The sequence below is a fragment of the Bos javanicus genome, chromosome 13 (genome assembly GCF_032452875.1).
Source record: "Bos javanicus breed banteng chromosome 13, ARS-OSU_banteng_1.0, whole genome shotgun sequence".
Classification (NCBI taxonomy): Eukaryota; Metazoa; Chordata; class Mammalia; order Artiodactyla; family Bovidae; genus Bos; species Bos javanicus.
In genome coordinates, this window is record NC_083880.1 from 9,589,093 (window position 1) to 9,607,162 (window position 18,070).

Below are 18,070 nucleotides of genomic sequence, written 5' to 3' on the forward strand. Positions count from 1 at the left end.
TCCAATGATTCAACCAACCACAGATTGTGTTGTACTATAGTACATATCGGAGAAGGCAATGGCACCCCACTCCAGTACTCTTGCCTGGAAAATCCCATGGGTGGAGGAGCCTGGTAGGCTGCAGTCCATGGGGTCGCTAAGAGTCAGACACTACTGAGTGACTTCACTTTCACTTTTCACTTCATGCATTGGAGACGGAAATGGCAACCCACTGCAGTATTCTTGCCTGGAGAATCCAGGGACGGGGGAGCCTGGTGGGCTGCAGTCCATGGGGTTGCAAACAGTCAGACATGACTGAGCGGCTTCACTTTCTCTTTTCATTTTTCTGCCTTGGAGAAGGAAATGGCAACCCACCAGTGTTCTTGCCTGGATAATCCCAGGGATGGGGGAACCTGGTGGGCTGACATCTATGGGGTCGCACAGAGTCAGACACGACTGAAGCGACTTAGCACAGCATCATAGCATAGTACATATTTGTTGAAAAAAAAGTTACCTATATGTGGACTGCACAGTTCAAACTTGTGTTGCTCAAGTGTCAACTTATTTTATTAGTGCTAGATATCAGGTGATTGGTCAGTCAGTCAGTCAGTCAGGTCAGTTGCTTAGTCATGTTCAACTCTTTGCAACCCCATGGACTGCAGCACTCCAGGCTTCCCTGCCCATCAACAACTTCCAGAGCTTCTTCAAACTCATGTCCATCAAGTCAGTGATGCTATCCAACCATCTCAACCTCTGTCATCCCCTTCTCCTCCTGATTGGTAGCTGCCACATTTAGAAGGGGTGTTTGCTCTCCACAGTCCTTGCTACTCACTAATTTTGTACCAGGCTGGCTTCATTTATTTTTGTTACCTGATTGAGGTCTATAGGCATTGGATTTGCAACTGCTGAAAAGAAAATATGATACCAGTGAGAATACATGTGAAACATGGAGACAGTAGATCCAAGAAATTAAATTTGCATCTCCTTGGAATACCAAGAAAAGATAATAGAACAAACAGAAATGAAGCCATCTTTAAAAAAAAAAAAAAAGTTTTCCTAATGCAAACCAGTTCCTCCACCCAAAGCACAAGAGTACAAGTTGTATTTATAGACAAAGGTAATGAAAACTCATATGAGAACAGAAACCTACAAATCCTCATGGACTTTCTGAAGATCAATAACAAAGGAAGGCTTTTAAAGCATCTTGGAAATTCAAAATCCATTTATAACTAAAATCACCAAAATCAAATTAGCCTTAGACTTCTTCCACAACTCTGCATTTTCAAAAAAAACCAGAAAAATGGAGTAACATTTCCAGAGCTCTAATGGACACTGCATCTATATTTAGTGAAGTTATTACTCATGCATGAAGTCAAGAGTAATATTTTCTCAGGAATAGAAAGATTAAGAAAACATGCTACCCAAAGTGTCCTTTCTGAAGAAACTAACAAAAGGCCTGTGCAAAAACAATAAATACAGAAAGAAAGGAAACATTCAAGACTGAGAAAGGCACAGTTGGAAAGGACTATGTGATAAGAGACTCATTTAAATGTATGAAAATGTTAGAATAATTGTTTCAAAATTAGTATCAAAAGAGCTTACTTAAATGATTGCTTTTACCTTTGAAAATTATAATATTTTTTTTAATGAGAAAGAAAAAGGAGACAGTTTTTCTTTCAGCAATGAGAGACTCAATACTATAGACCATTACTCTGACTGGACAACCTGGACTACGCACACACACACACACACACACACACATCTTTATATAGATAGATAGATAGATAGATAGATGAACATAGATAGAATTTGAAACTATTTTTACCTTACGGAATTTGCTGATTCTGCAAAAGGCATCTTAAGTCTCACTGCTCAAAAGGGCCCTGGTAATGTGATATTTTGGGTTGAAACCCCAAAGATGTATATCTCTGCAGGAAAGATGAAACAGATATAGATCAGCCTTCTGAGAGATTGCTGCTCAGCTTTAAATCATCTCAATCCCCAAATTAAATTGAGATCAACCCAGATTACCAGTCCGTCTAGGTACCTGAGAAAAGCAAATGTAAATTATTTACTAGATGCAAGAAAGAAAGAGCATTGTAAATGCCAGAAAATAGCCAGAAAAAAAATAAAGAAACAAGGTAACATGTAAAACAAACAGTCAAGAGCAGGAAACCCACTTGGGCTGAAAATATTCATGTTATAAACCCAAAGTATAAAACACAGAGACCATGCAAACCAGTTCCTCCACTGACAAGACAAGATTGAAAAGTTTAGCTGAGAACTGAAAATTCAAAAGAGAAAAAGAAAAAGTCTAGAAGTAAAAGATGCCACTCTAAGATGAAGAATTCAGTGAACAGGTTTATGACTTATTAGATGCAAATGAGGGCTTCCCTCGTAGCTCAGTTCGTAAAGAATCTGCCTGCAGTGCATGAGACCCGGGCTCGATTCCTGGGTCAGGAAGATCCCTTGGAGAAGGAAATGGCAACCCACTCCAGTATTCCAGAATTTGTGAACTAGAAGTTAGGTCAGAAGAATATATCTGAACTAAAAGACAGGAGAGAAAGAATGGCAAACTAAAGAAAGGGGAAAGATGTGCAGGATACAATGACAAAGTCTAATGCGCATATAATTGGAATCCTGGACAGAAAGGAGAGAAGGAATTGGACAGAAAAAATATCTGAAGAAAGTTTGGTAAGAAATTTCCTACAACGAGAAGGGATATCAAGTCACGTGTTCCAAAAGTCCTTTGAACTCCAAGCAGAATAATTCCCAAACCATCATAGTAAAATTGCTGAAAGCCAGGAATAAACAGAACATCCAGAAGCAGTCATCAAACAATCGGACCGATAGCTGACTTTTCAGAAGACATGATGGAAATAAAAAGACAATACAAAAGAGTCACTGCCACCCAAGAACTCTAAGCCTAGAGAAAAATGTATGTTTCAAGGACAAAGTTTTGGACTTCCCTGGTGGTCCAATGGTTAAAACTCCATGCTCCCAATGCAGGGAGCCTGGGTTCAATCCCTGGCCAGGGAACTAGATCACACGTGCCACAACTAAAGACCTCACGCGCCAGCAACTAAGACCTGACACAGCCAAATAACTATTACAAAAAAAAAAAAAGATTAATTAACATTTCTGAGCAAGCAAGGAAATCTGCATCACCAGAAAATTCTGGTGTTCTTCAGGTAGGAGGATATTGATGTCAAAAGGAATTATTAGATGACAGAAGGAATTATAAGCAAGGCAGATGGTAGTTATTGGATAAGTCTAAACGAACAGTGATGATACAAATCAATGATGATTATAATAAGAATAGTGTATTGTGGAAGTTAAGATAGACTTAGAGTCAAAATGCATTGCAATAATGGCATTTACTGGAATGAGATAAATTAAAGTATGGTAATATTTTTCCATTGTCATGGAAAATAGGAGCACCGATTCATATTAAAATTTGGTAAATCTCAGTGATGCCTGAGAGTTAAAAATGAGGTAAGCCCCATGACTGGAGAGAATTTGCAGGCCACAGTGCCCAGCCCAGCAGACTTCCTGAGTTGAGGAAAGAGCTGAGAGTGATGGAAAGCCAAGCATCTAGCATTGGCCAGGTGGAGTCCTGAAGAAAGGAGAGCTCCACACAGGGAACACTCTCGAGACCTATAGAGTGTATGCGTGCTAAGTCGCTTCAGCCAAGTCTGACCCTGTGTGACCCTATGGACTGTAGTCTACCAGCCTCCTCCGTCTATGCCTTCCTCCAAGGGATCTTCCTGAACCAGCATCTCTTATGTCTCCTGCATTGGCAGGTGGGTTCTTTACCACTAGTGCCACCCGGGAAGCGCAGAGACCTGCAGAGGGAATCCTTCAAGTCTTCAGAGGGGTATTGATCTGCACATGTGCAAGATACTTGGGAAACCACACGAAAGGACTTGAGGTCCTGATATCTGGGGCTTCCACAGGGGTGAGAAGGGTGCCTGTTCCCACTAGCCAGACTGGAAAACCTAAGAATGCATGGGGGGCTCAGAAGGGGCTCGCCTCAGTAGTGGAGCAAAACTAGCAATACTCCAAATACTGCTCTTGTCCTGTGCAAGCCAGCTTCAAAACAAGACTTGAAAGGATCAAACTGTTTGTAAATAACTTAACTTATCCTCAAATGAAACTCAAGAACATCTGTAAAACTAGAAACATACTTCACATCCAACAGAGTAATCAACAAAATTACCGGGCATGAAAAGAAGTATTGGAAGACAAATCCCCTTGCACTTCTTGTGTTTCTGCATGTTTTATGAGCAGAGAGCTTGAATGCCTTTGTTTTGGCCAGTTTTTTCAAGGATGTTTGTACAGGCATACCTCTGAGATATTGTGGGTTGTGTTCCAGACCACCACAAGAAGGGAATATGACAATAAAGCCAGTCACATGAATTTTTTGGCTTCCCAATGCATGTGAAAGTTGGGTTTACACTCTACTGTTGTCTATTAATTGTGCAATAACGCCAGGTCTAAAAAAAGAGCAGTACATATACCTTAACTAAAAACTACTTTATTGCTAAAAACTGCTAGCTGTCATCTGAGTCTTTGATGAATCATGACCTTTGTGCTGGTGGAGGGTCTCACCTTGATGTGAGCCTTGATGCCGAGGCTGCTGACTGATTAGAGTGGTGCTTGCTGAAGGCTGGAGCGGCTGTGGTCATTTCTTAAAATAAGACAACAGTGAATTTTTCCACATCATTGACTCTTCCTTCCATGGACAATTTCGCCGTAGCGTGCAGTGCTGTTTGATACCATTTTACCCACAGCAGAACTTCTTTCAAAATTGGACTCAATCCTCACCAACCCTGTCGTTGCTTTCTCGAGTAAGTTTCTGTAATATTCTAAACACTTTGCTGTCATGTCAACAATCTTTGCAGCATCTTCACCAGAATTTGATTCCATCTCAAGAAGTTACTTTCTTGGCTCATCCATAAGAACTGCTCATCTGCTAAGATTTTATCCTTGAGTTGCAGCAATTTGGTCACATCTTCAGGCTCCACTTGTAATTCTAGTTCTCTTGCTCTTTCTACCACATCTACAGTTACTTCCTCCCCTGAAATCTCGAAACCCTCTAAGTCATCCGTGAGTATTGGAATAAACTTCTTCCAAATTCGTTAATGTTGATATTTTGACCACTTCCCATGAATCATGAATGCTTCCTAATGGCTTTTCAAATGGCAAATCCTTCCCAGGTTTTCGATTTATCTTGCCCAGATCCATCAGAGAGATCACTATCTATGGCAACTGTAACGTTATGCAATATATTTCTTAAATAATAGGACTTGAAAGCTGAAATTATTCCTTGATCCATGAGTTGCAGAAGGGATATTGTGTTAGCAGGTGTGAAAACAATATTAATCTCACTGTACATCTCCATCAGCGCACTTGGGTGACCAAATGCATTGTCAATGAGCAGTAATATTTTGAAAAGAATCTTTTTTCTGAGCAGTAGGTCTCAACAATGGGTCTGAAATTTTCATAAAGCTTGTTGTGAACAGATACACTCTGTCATCTAGGCTTTGTTTTTCCATATATAGAGCACAGGCAGAGTAGATTAAGCCTAATTTTTAAGCATCCTAGGATTTTCAGAATGACAAATGAGCATTGGCTTCACCATCTGCATTAGCCCCAAACGAGAGAGTCAGGTTGTCCTTTGAAGCCTTGAAGCCAGGCCCTGACTTCTCCTCTCTAGCTGTGAGAGTCCTAAATGGCATCTTCTTCCAATAGAAGGCTGTTTTGTCGACACTGAAAAGCTATTGTTTACTGTAGCCACCTTCATAAACATCTTAGCTAGACCTTCTGGTCAACCTGATGCAGCTTCTACATCAGCATTTGCTGCCTCACCTTGTTCTTTTATGTTATGGAGGTGGATTCTTTCCTTAAACCTCATAAACCAGTCTCTGCTATTTTCAAACCTTTCTTCTGCAGTTTCCTCACCTCTCTCAGCCTTCATGGAACGGAAGACAATCGGAGCACTGCCCTGGGTCAGGCTCTGACTTAAGAGAATGTTGTGGCTGGTTTGATCTTCTATCCAGACCCCCCAGACTTTCTCCATATTGGCAATAATCTACTTTTTTTTTTTTTAATCATTCATGTGTTTACTGGAGAAACACTTTGAATTCCCTTCAAGAACTTTTCTTTTGCCTTCACAACTTAGCTAACTGCTTGGTGTGAGACACCTAGCTTTTAGCCTGTCTTAGCTTTTGATATGCCTTCTTCACTAAGCTTAATCATTTCTAGATTCTGATTTAAAATGAGAGATGTATGACTCTTCCTTTTACTTGAACACTCAGACCATTGTAGGGTTATTAATTGGCCTGCTTGACAAGATGCAGGAAAGTATGACCTAAAGGGGAAGAGATAATAATTAATAGGAATCAATCCAGAAGTGGCACAGATGGGGTAATAATAGGAATTGAAAGTGAAGTCACTCAGTCATGTCTCACTCTTTGCGACCCCATGGACTGTAGCCTACCAGGCTCCTCGTCTATGGGATTTTCCAGGCAAGAATACTGGAGTTGATTGCCATTTCCTTCTCCAGGAAATCTTCCTGACCCATGGACTGAACCTGGATCTCCCGCATTGTAGGCAGATGCTTTACCGTCTGAGCCACCAGGGACATCCCATTAATAGGAAAGAGCACATTAAAAAGCATTAATTGTATTCTACGTCGTCAACAAGCTAAAAGAAGGAATTCCATGTTCATTAGAAACATGGAAAATATAGAAAGATACCATTGAATTTCTAGAGATGAAAAACAGAGTATCTGAGATGAAAATTATACCTGATGGGAATAATGGCAGGTGAGATAGGGCAGAAGAAAAGATCAGTGAATTTGAAGTTGTAGCTATAGAAACTATCCAAATCCATACACAGAGAAAATGAATGACCGAAGGAAATGAAAAGAGCCTCAGGGAGCCATGGAACAACTTCGAGTGATTCCAAATATAATAATCATGAATTGGAATCTCTGTAGGCAGATATGGGAAGGGGAGACAGAAAAAAATATTTGAAGTAATAGTTGCTGAAATTTTTCAGAAACTTCATGAAAACGATGAACTCACATGTGGAAGAAATTCGATGACCCCAAAGCACAAGAAACACAAAATTATACTTAAGTACATCATAATCAACTCAGTCAACAGCAGTGATAAGGAAGAAAATCTCCAAAGCAGTCAGACGAGAGAAACAAGTTACATACAGAGAAACAAATATAAGAATGAAGCACAAAAACTACTAACTACACAGAGCTTCCTTGGCAGTCCACTGGTTAAGGCTTTTCCTTCCAATGTGGGGGGAGTGGGTTTGATCCCTGGTCAGGGAGCTACATTCTACATGCATCATGGCCAAAAAATCAAAACATAAGAATAAGCAGAAGCAATACTGTACCAAATTCAATAAAGACTTTAAAAATGGTCCACATCAAAAATATCTTTAAAAAAAAAAAAAAGAAAGGAAAAAGAAATTACAAACTAGAATTCCAGGCAAAAACGTGAATGAATCTTACAAATGTTGTATCTTACAAACCTTAAGTAAAGATGGTACAAAAGCATACATGTTGTACAAGTTCATCTGTATCAACTTTGAAAAGCAGGGAAAATAACTATGACAGGCAGGGTGTTTATTAAACTTGGGTGACTGGGGATGAGATACTGATTGGGCTAGGAGCTGGGCTGAGGGCTGGAGGATTATCCTAAGAATATGTAGTTTCTCTATCTGCTTTTGATGACTTAATTGGGATCTGCATATTGTTTGTGTACTTTCCTGATTGTATGTTTCATGTTGATAGAAGAGTTAAAAGAGGAAGAAAGAAAGGGAGGAAATAAGGAAAAGAGTAAAGAAAGGAAATTTCAGTGCCAAAGTATGTACACCAAAAATTCCAGTGTGGAGCAGTGAGGGTTGTCTACAGTGCTGACTTTGATAAAGATAGTAAACAATGAAAAATCCTGCTGTGCTCTGGGTTCTGACAATGTCAGGTTTAAGAATAACTAGAAGAACTTTGAAACATTTTATGATAGTTACAAATAGAATTAAGTCACAAGAGTTAAAGGAATAAATCTTGCTTTCTAATTTCCCCTGAAGATCATACCAAGCATGAGAGTATATTTAGTAATGCAAATAAAAATAATAAGTAATGTTATAACCAAAAAACAATATATGAAAGAGGATGACACAGGCAAATAGTTATGACAGTAAGCATAATTTAGGTTACTGAGTGTAAAAACCACTCAGATTGAATTAATTTCAATAAAATAGTAAGGCTTTAAAAATTTAAAGTTAAAAAAAAAGAATGTTTGGGAAATAAACATCAAAAGAAAACATGGAAAACTACTTTAGAATCTCTCCAGTTAGAATTCTAGCCAAAAATCTCAAGTGAGAAAGAGTTGGTCATTTTATATCAATAAAAACTTAAAGCTCTGATGAAATATAAGAATGATGGGTTTTTATGTGTCAGATGATATAAGAAGATACACTGCAAATAAAATCCAATTGGAAATGCAATGCGGAATTCACAGATATGATATTATCAGTCAATGACAGAATAAATAGACTAAAAATGACATGATATCTTTAAAAAATGCGATTAACTATGTGGTCCTATTGGAGGGATGGACAGGCTGATCAATGAAACAGAGTAAAGAGTTTGGAAATAGACCTCAGGAGATCGGGACTTCAGTACATATTTAGGCTGACACTTCAAAGACAGATGACTCAATAAATGGCATTAAGACAACTAGTTGGCCATTTGAAAAAATAAACTGTATCCCAATCTCATCCCTTATGCCAACTTAAATTCCAAAAGGAGCAAGATGAAATGTAAAAATGACACTATAAAACTACTAGCTAAAAGAATCAAAGGGTGTATGTGTGTGTATATATATACACACACACAAAATTTATATATATATAAATGTTTTTAGTTTTGAAATAAGGACTGCCTTCTGAAATGTGAATGTATACAGACACATGATTGCATTATAAAGTATGTGCACATAGATGTGTATATACACTGCATGTGTACAGAAGTCCTCATGTGTCATAAAAGGGGAAAGTTAGTGGCTAAAGCTGAATATATACATTTTGACATGATAAAGTGTGTAATCAAATTCTACAGAAAAGCTATTAGGAAATGTATTCTCAGCCTAAATGACAACGAATCAACTTTCTTACTCCAAAAATAAAAACTTCATAAATCAATAATAATAATGATGTAAACAACTCAAGAAGAAAATGGGCAAAGGACTCAATTGTAATTCACAAAAGAGAAAATGCAGTCATTGTAAATATGAAGACATGAATTACCTCTTCATTACTTTACGATGCAAATAAAACACGATTTCGGTGTCTTCTTCTGAGTATCAGGCATTTAAATAGGGTTGAAAGTGCACAGAAGTGGCATGAGGAAGGCAGCCAAACATGCTCACACACCACTGGCGGGAGATTAAAGGGCATAACCTCCTCATCAGCAATTTTGACAAAATCTAATAAAAGGTAAACTGTTTACCCTTTGATCCAAGAGTTATGCATTAAGAATTTATCTTAAAGTAACAGCCACCAGAAGTATAGAGAGAGGTATTCACAACAATGCTCGTTGCAGTGCTGTTTGATGGCGAAAACAAAAAACAAAAGGGAGCATCCCCAAATTTGTCCATAACATAGAATATAATGCATCTTATAACATTTCTGAAGAAAGTATAATGACAGTGTAAGCTGCTTATGAAATCTAAACTAAAAAAGAATCAAAATGGAGATTAATTGGAATGCCAGGATACATTTATGTATTTTGTATATTTGTGTATGTATGTGTGTAGATACAGTTTTTATATTTGGACATACACAAAGACACACACTTATACAGATACATATGTATGTATACATATAAATATACATGTGTGTATGTGCCTACATATGTATGTATACATATATATACACACATACATATGTAGGTTCATACACACACATATGCAGGCGAATTATAGCAGTTACAGTATTAACAATGGCAATCTCTTAGTTGTAAAATTACTGGTAATTCCCAATACCTGTATTAAGTGTTTCTATGTGAAAACTGCCTTTCTTTTGTAACTACAAGAAATAATTGTAGCAATAATTTACATTAGGAAAGAACATTTTATTGGCCCTAGAAACTAAGAAATAGAGGACTAATAGAAAACTAAGAATAACTTAGAAATAATCAAATTCACTTTAACCTAGGTTTAAATTTCATCCTAATCTGGGGTATTTTTAGACATAGTGAAAGTAAAATTTTGACCAATAGCAGCAATCAAGTTTCAAGCTTAACAAAAGGACATAATTTCTATTATCTTTAAGAGACACATCAGAGAAACAAATTCTTTGTTCTTAGGAAGATCTGAGCATCTAATAATCTATAAATAACAAAGCTATATTGTTGTTGCTATTGTTTAAAAACAGTCTATTTACCTAGCAAGTGAATTTAGGTTTATCCTCCTCTAGAAATATTTGACCCTAGACTGTTGTTCCCAGACCAATTTTAATGCAAATTAATTAAAGCATTAGCTTGAGCCAAACTTAATTACCAGGCCTCACAAGAAACAATCATGTGATCCATTTCTAAAGGAAAGTGAATGGATTTTGGATTATCTGTTCTAATGGCCCCTGCCCATTACTATGGATGATTGAGTTCGCTGTATAAAAAATATATGTATAAACTGTGGGATCCTTTATGTTCTTTTGTTTCCTCTGCCAGGAGGGATTAGGGCAAAGGACAGTGGGTAGAATTCAACCAGACTGAATGTAGAGGGGCAAACATAAAGCATGCCCCATGGGGTCAAGAAAGTGGATGGAATGTGGTATGTCTGAGTGGCTGCAGAGAAAGGCAGATGGACGGGAGCCCCGAAAGTCATCATTACCACACAGCAGGCCTGCGAACAGGGCTTGGCGCTCATACAGACCTCCTCCTCCAGCAGCACACCAAATCCTGGCATGGCTCAGGAAGGAGCAAGGATGAGCATTTCTGCATTTCAAAGCTGAGAACCTCATGTCTTTCCCCTTTTGCCATTACTTTAATTTCAGAATCAATGCAAAGAAATAGAGGAAAGCAATAGAATGGGAAATAGAATAGAAAACAACAGAATGGGAAAGACTAGAGATCTCCCCAAGAAAATTAGACATACCAAGGGAACATTTCATGCAAAGATGGGCTCGATAAAGGACAGAAATGGTGTGGACCTAACAGAAGAAGATATTAAGAAGAGGTGGCAAGAATACACAGAAGAACTGTACAAAAAAGATCTTCACGACCAAGATAATCACGATGGTGTGATCACTCACCTAGAGCCAGACATCCAGGAATGCGAGCTCAAGTGGTCCTTAAGAAGCATCACTACAAACAAAGCTAGTGGATGTGATGGAATTCCAGTTAAGCTATTTCAAATCCTAAAAGATGATGCTGTGAAAGTGCTGCATTTAATATGCCAGCAAACTTGGAAAACTCAGCAGTGGCCACAGGACTGGAAAACATTTGTTTTCATTCCAATCCCAAAGAAAGGCAATGCCAAAGAATGCTCAAACTACCACACAATTACACTCATCTCATATTCTAGTAAAGTAATGCTCGAAATTCTCCCAGCCAGGCTTCAACAATATGTGAACCATGAACTTCCAGATGTTCAAACCAGATTTAGAAAAGGCAGAGGAACCAGAGATCATATTGCCAACATCTGTTGGATCACTGAAAAAGCAAGAAAGTTCCAGAAAAACGTCTACTCCTGCTTTATTGACTATGCCAAAGCCATTGACTATGTAGACCACAACAAACTCTGGAAAATTCTGAAAGAGATGGGAATACCAGACCATCTGACCTGCCTCTTGAGAAATCTCTGTGCAGGTCAGGAAGCAACAGTTAGAACTGAACATGGAACAACAGACTGGTTCCAAATAGGAAAAGGAGTACGTCAAGGCTATATATTGTCACCCTGCTTATATAACTTATGTGCAGAGTACATCATGAGAAATGCTGGGCTGGATGAAGCACAAGCTGGAATCAAGATTGCTGGGAGAAAAATCAATAACCTCAGATATGCAGATGACACCACCCTTATGGCAGAGAGTGAAGAAGAACTAAAGAGCCTCTTGATGAAAGTGAGAGTGAAAAAGTTGGCTTAAAGCTCAACATTCAGAAAAGTAAAATCATGGCATCTGGTCCCATCACTTCATGGCAAATAGATGGGGAAACAGTGGAAATAGTGACAGACTATTTTGGGGGGCTCCAAAATCACTGCAGATGATGAATACAGCCATGAAATTCAAAGACACTTGCTCCTTTGAAGAAAAGTTATGACTAACCTAGACAGCAGAAACATTACTTTGTTGACAAAGGTCTGTCTAGTCAAAGCTGTGGTTTTTCCAGTAGTCATGTATGGATGTGAGAATTGGACTATAATGAAAGTTGAGCACTGAAGAATTGATGCTTTTGAACTGTGATATGTTGGAGAAGACTCTTGAGAGTCCCTTGGACTGAAAGGAGATCCAACCAGTTCACCCTAAAGGAAATAAGTCCTGAATGTTCATTGGAAGGACTGATGCTGAAGCTGAAACTCCAATACTTTGGCTATGTGATGCGAAGAACTGACTCATTTGAAAAGACCTTGATGCTGGGAAAGATTAAAGGTGGGAGGAGAAGGGGAGGACAGAGGATGAGATGACTGGAAACATCACTGACTCGATGGACATGAGTTTGAGTAAGCTCCGGGAGTTGGTGATGGACAGGGAGGCCTGGTGTGCTGCAGTCCTTGGGGTCTCAGAGTCAGAGAGGACTGAGCAACTGAACTGAACTGAATGTCAGAAAAATGAGAAAGAAGAAAATATATGTATTTTTGTCCCAAGAGAAGATTGCATATATGTGGCATCTAGAAAAATGGTACAGATGAACCTATTCACAGGGCAGGAATGGAGATGCAGACAACAGACAAGGTTGAGGGGGAATAGAGTAGATGAGATAAATTGCGAGATTGGGATCGACACTACCATGTGTAAAACAGATGCTGGTGTCAACCTAGTGTATAGCATAGGGAGCTCAGTTCAGTGCTCTATGGTGACCTAAAGGGGTGGATGGGGGGAGGCGATGGGAGGGAGGTCCAGGGTGAAGGGCAAGAGAAAAATATGCATACATATAGCTGAGTCACTTTGTTGTATAGCAGAAGGTAATGCAATGTTGTAAAGTAACTATGGTGGTGGTGGTTTAGTCACTAAGTCATGTCCAACTCTTGCGACCCCAGGGACTGTAGCCCTCCAGGTTCCTCTGTCCATGGGATGCTCCAGGCAAGAATACTGGAGTGGGTTGCCATTTCCTTCTCCAGGGGATCTTCCCGACCCAAGAATCGAACCCAGATCTCCTGCATTGCAGGCAGATTCTTTACTAACTGAACTACAAGGGAAGTCCCCCAAAGCAACTATACCCGCCCCCTGAAAAAAAAAAGAATGAGACAAGTTAAAGGGCAGGGGAGAGAAATAATTCAAAAAGCTTTGCAACGGCCTCTTGTCCTCCAAGTGAGTTAACAGTCCTTACTGGTTGCAGAGAAAATCCCTAGTACACATCACAGCCTTAGGCTGCCACCCAGGCGGTCCCACCCCATCAGCGGTGCCCAGTCCTTGGTGAATTGCCATCTTACTACTCCTGATGGACTTTCTCTGAAAATGTATGGAGTGGAGTACTGGGAGTGGAGACACCCTGCAGTAAAGTGGCTGCTTCTACTCTCTGAATGGTCTGCTCGTCCCCGCCACTGCACAAAGGCAGATCACAGATCATGAGTTAAGTTTCCAGCCAAGACTAGGAGGAGTTATGATGGTCAGTTCCCCATCAACAGTGACAGGGATGGTTGTTGTTCGCTCGTTAAGTCATGTCCCACTCTACAACCCCATGGTCTGCAGAACACCAGGCTTCTCTGTCTTTCACCATCTCCTAGAGTTTGTCAAACTCATGTGCATTGAGTCAGTGATGCTAACATCTCAGCCTCAGCCATCCCCTTCTCCTCCTGCCTTCGCTCTTTCCCAGCATCAAGGTCTTTTCTAGTGACTTGGCTCTTCACATCAGGTGGCCAAAGTATTGGAGCTTCAGCTTCAGCATCAGTCCTTCCAATGAATATTCAGGGTTAATTTCCTTTAGGATTGACTGGTTTGATCTCCTTGCAGTCCAAGGGACTCTAATTCAAAAGCATCAGTTCTTCAGCACTCACCCTTCTTTATGGTCCACCTCTCACATCCATATATGACTACTGGAAAAACCATAGCTTGGACTATATAGACTTTTGTCAGCAATGTGATGTCTTTGTTTTTTAACGTGCTGTGTAGGTTTGTGACAGCTTTTCTTCCAAGGAGATAGCATTTTAATTTCATGGCTGCAGTCACCACCAGCAGTGATTTTGGAGCCTAAGAAAATAAAATATGTCACTGATTCTGCTTTATCCCATCTATGTGCCTTGAAGTGATGGGACCAGATGCCATGATCTTTGTTTTTTGAATGTTGAGTTTTAAGTCAGCTTTTCACTCTCCTCTTTCACCCTCATCAAGAAGCTCTTTAGTTCCTCTTCACTTTCTGCCATCAGAGTGGTATCAAGTGCATTTCTGAGGCTTTTAATATTTCTCCTGGCAGTGTTGATTCCACAACAAGGCTGTGATCCCTGAAAGGGGTTAGAGAATGAGGCTCACTCAAAACAGTGAAATTTCCCTTGACATCACCCTCCCAGTAGACAAATGTCAGGGATGACTAGAAACTTTACCAGGAGACATGGCCTCATATAATGCCAGAGATAGAATCTAAGGTATTAGTATCTGGTGCTGTAGTTCAGTCGCTAAGTCATGTCTCACTCTTTTGTGACCCCGTGGACTGTAGGCCACCAGACTTCTCTGTCCATGGGATTTCCCAGGCAAGAATACTGGACTGAGTGGCCCTTTCCTTCCCCAGGGGATCTTCCCAACCCAGGGATCAAACCTGCCTCTTCTGTATTGGTAGGTGTATTCTTTACCAATGAGCCACCAGGGAAGCCCAAGATAGTATCTAGGGGATTTTGGGGGGGGTGTGGGGAGGGTTTTTTCCCTAAAGATAATGAAATGGAAGCCCAAAGAGATGGTGATTTGCCTAAAACATTCAATTCTTCCTCCAAAATTCTTTGCAGTAAATATAGCGCATGTAGTGCTTAGCCTTAGTGCTCTGTTGCTAATGGAAGTAAGTTACAGTCCCTAATTACTATTTACTGACGTTGATGAGGACTACAATGGAGGACCAATTAATTAAACATGTATTGATCACTCTTTATTAGCAGGTGTTAGGTAGAGAAGCTTCCCAGGTGCAATGGTAAAGAATCTGCCTGCCAATGCAGGTGGAGATAAGAAACATGGGTTTGATCCCTGGGTCAGGAAGATCCCTTGGAGGAATAAACAGCAACCCACTCCAGTTTTCTTGCTGGAAAATACCATGGACAGAGGAGCCTGGTGGGCTATAGTCCATAGGATTGCAAAGAGTTGAACACAACTGAGCAGCTGAGCACGTGCACACACTAGGCAGATTAATACGAATAAAACAATGTGTAACATCACAGTGCTTACAACCTGATAAGGGAAACGAACACAGATACAGCTGTATTATAGTGTGATGAGAATAATAAATAGGTGAATAAATAGCATAAATAAATAGGCAAAGGAACTCAATGTGCAAAGATGTGATCACTTTGTATGGTACCCAGAGGTGAAAAGCATGGAAATGATTTTGGGGGGTAAAGATTCTGCATGGCTTTCTGCCCCATATAAGGACTTTGGGGACTTCCCTGGTGGTCCAGAGGCTAATATTCCACACTTCCCATGTGGCACTAGCGCTTAACAACCCGCCGGCCAGTGCAGAAGACATAAAAGATGCAGGTTCGATCCCTGGGTCAGGAAGATCCCCTGGAGGAGGAGATAGCAACCTACTCCAGTATTCTTGCCTGAAGAATCCCATGAATAGAGGAGCGAGGGTAACAGTCCACAGGGTCGCAAAGAGTTGGATGCAGCTAAAGTGACTTAGCACACAGCACACTGGTGGTCCATGGGTTAAGACTCTGTGTCGTCAATACAAGGGGCATGGCTTTGATCCCTGGTTGGGGATCTAAGATCCCACGTGCTGTGTGGTATAGCTGAAAGAAAAAAGACTTGTATCATGACGTAGTCCGTTAGACATAGTCTAATTGGAATTCTCATACATTTCTGATGAGACTATAAAATGGAACGAATTCTTCAGAACACCATTTCTCAGGAGTTAGTCAAGCTAAACATATGTGTTGCCTCTTATTTAACCATTTCACTCCTGGGTTTATACCCAAGTGATATGAATACATATGTCCCTCAAAAGACATATACAAAAATGTTTTTAATAGTGTTATTCATTTAGCCCCAAACTGAAACATATTCATACAATGGAATAATATACATCGGTGATAAAGAATAGACCATTGATACATGCAGTGGCAAGGATTAATCTTACAGAAAACATAAAGTAAAATACAAAAGAGCACACACTGTATATTCTGTTTAGGTGAGCTGGGCACATACACTTGTCTCATAGGAGCCACTGCAAGTCACATGGTCTCAGGCAGGGAAAGAAGATCTTTTCACAGAAGTAGAGACAACTTGGAAAAACAATGCATCTCCTTTAGAAATGTACACAGGCTAAGAGCCCAAGAACCTCTGCTTCAGCTTTGTACCTGTAACCTCTAGCTCTGGAATTTTTTTTAATGTAACAGTAATATCCTTAGCATAAAATCTTTCATTACAATGATGCAAAATGGACAAATTTCACTTTCTTCTCTTAGCCCTTAAATGTTCTGAACTCCACAGGGGAGAGGAGGAGAACCCAAGAGGGTGGGGAGAAAATGCTTTCCTAGATAATCAGCCTTGGTGTAATCAAGAGTTGGCTGAATTCCCTCCTGATCTTTGCTGTATTTAGTAGGTTTTTATGAGAATGGTTGAGCTATTAGGTGACCCCCATCCCTGTGTGCTCATGTTACTCAAGTTTTTTTATGCTCTGCTGATGGAAGAATGAAAATACAAATAGTATTTTAATTTCCTAGGAATCCTCAATACAGAAAGATCTATATAGTAAAGAGAAATTGAATATAATTAACCCATGCAGTCTAGAACTTCTTCAACATTTTGACTTCCAGTTTGTATCCATTGATGTTCAGTGTATTGATAAGCTAGATACTAATTACACCAATCAGTTCAAAGAAAAGTTTTTTGCCTACGTTATCTGGATATTTCTCATTAACTAATCAATATAAATTTGATAATTTACAAAATAAGATATTCACCTTCGGCTTTGGTTTAGAACTGTTCTCTACCTCTCCAGGCATGATCAAAGCATGGTTTCTGAATTGTCTTTTCAAACCAGGGATAAAGCTATGGCCATCCATATCATATTTATTTTTCAATCACTGTTCTTAACAGGGCAAGAGAATGATTCAACGAAGAAAGAAGTAAAACTTGAGGCAGAGTCCCAGAGTTCATCTATGGAAACAGAAGGTATTGGAACCAGAATATATTGTTATCTGAGGATGTGGTGACACTGTCATGACGTCTGTATATACTGGTGTGTGTGAGCAGGGTGCGTGCGTGCTTTTCGGCAGTGATTCCTGGAGAGTGGCTCTCGTGGTCTCCTTAGGTGACCGTTGAAACTTGGAGGGGAAAAAAGAACTTTAACTTTCTGAGCTTTAGTCACTGTTTTCTCGCAGATTCCAACTACAACATCTCTGAGCTTCCTTCTGTCTCATTCCATTCAGAGCTTTCATCAAACCAAGAAGATGCCATGATTGTGGAGCAACCAGAAGTGACCCCACTAACAGACGACCAAGGAGAAAACGAAGGTGGAAAAGGTAGGACTGCTCTTAAATTACCCTGTCAAGAGTAGGGAGTTTCTTTGGATTCCTGCCTAGAATCCCACCATCAGCATTATCCTCGTTCAATTGCAGACTGTCAAGGGGCAACATGAATATTTCTTCAATTCTGAACTTACTTTTGAAAGTAAAATAAAATCCAGAAGTAGTGGAAGAAGATACTT

General features: G+C 39.8%; 1 protein-coding gene across 3 annotated transcripts in view; it reads left to right on the top strand.

Moving 5' to 3' along the window:
* Positions 1 to 18,070, top strand: part of MACROD2 (mono-ADP ribosylhydrolase 2) — a 2,305,220-nt gene that overhangs the window by 2,192,027 nt on the left and 95,123 nt on the right. For all 3 annotated transcript variants that reach the window (XR_009740200.1, XM_061435643.1, XM_061435644.1), the window contains exons 15-16: positions 17,461 to 17,535; positions 17,793 to 17,885. Coding sequence is in view for 2 of the 3 variants with exons in the window: in XM_061435643.1 (XP_061291627.1) it covers positions 17,461 to 17,535; positions 17,793 to 17,885 (168 nt within the window). In the remaining variant the exon portion in view is untranslated. The remainder of the gene's footprint in view (positions 1 to 17,460; positions 17,536 to 17,792; positions 17,886 to 18,070) is intronic.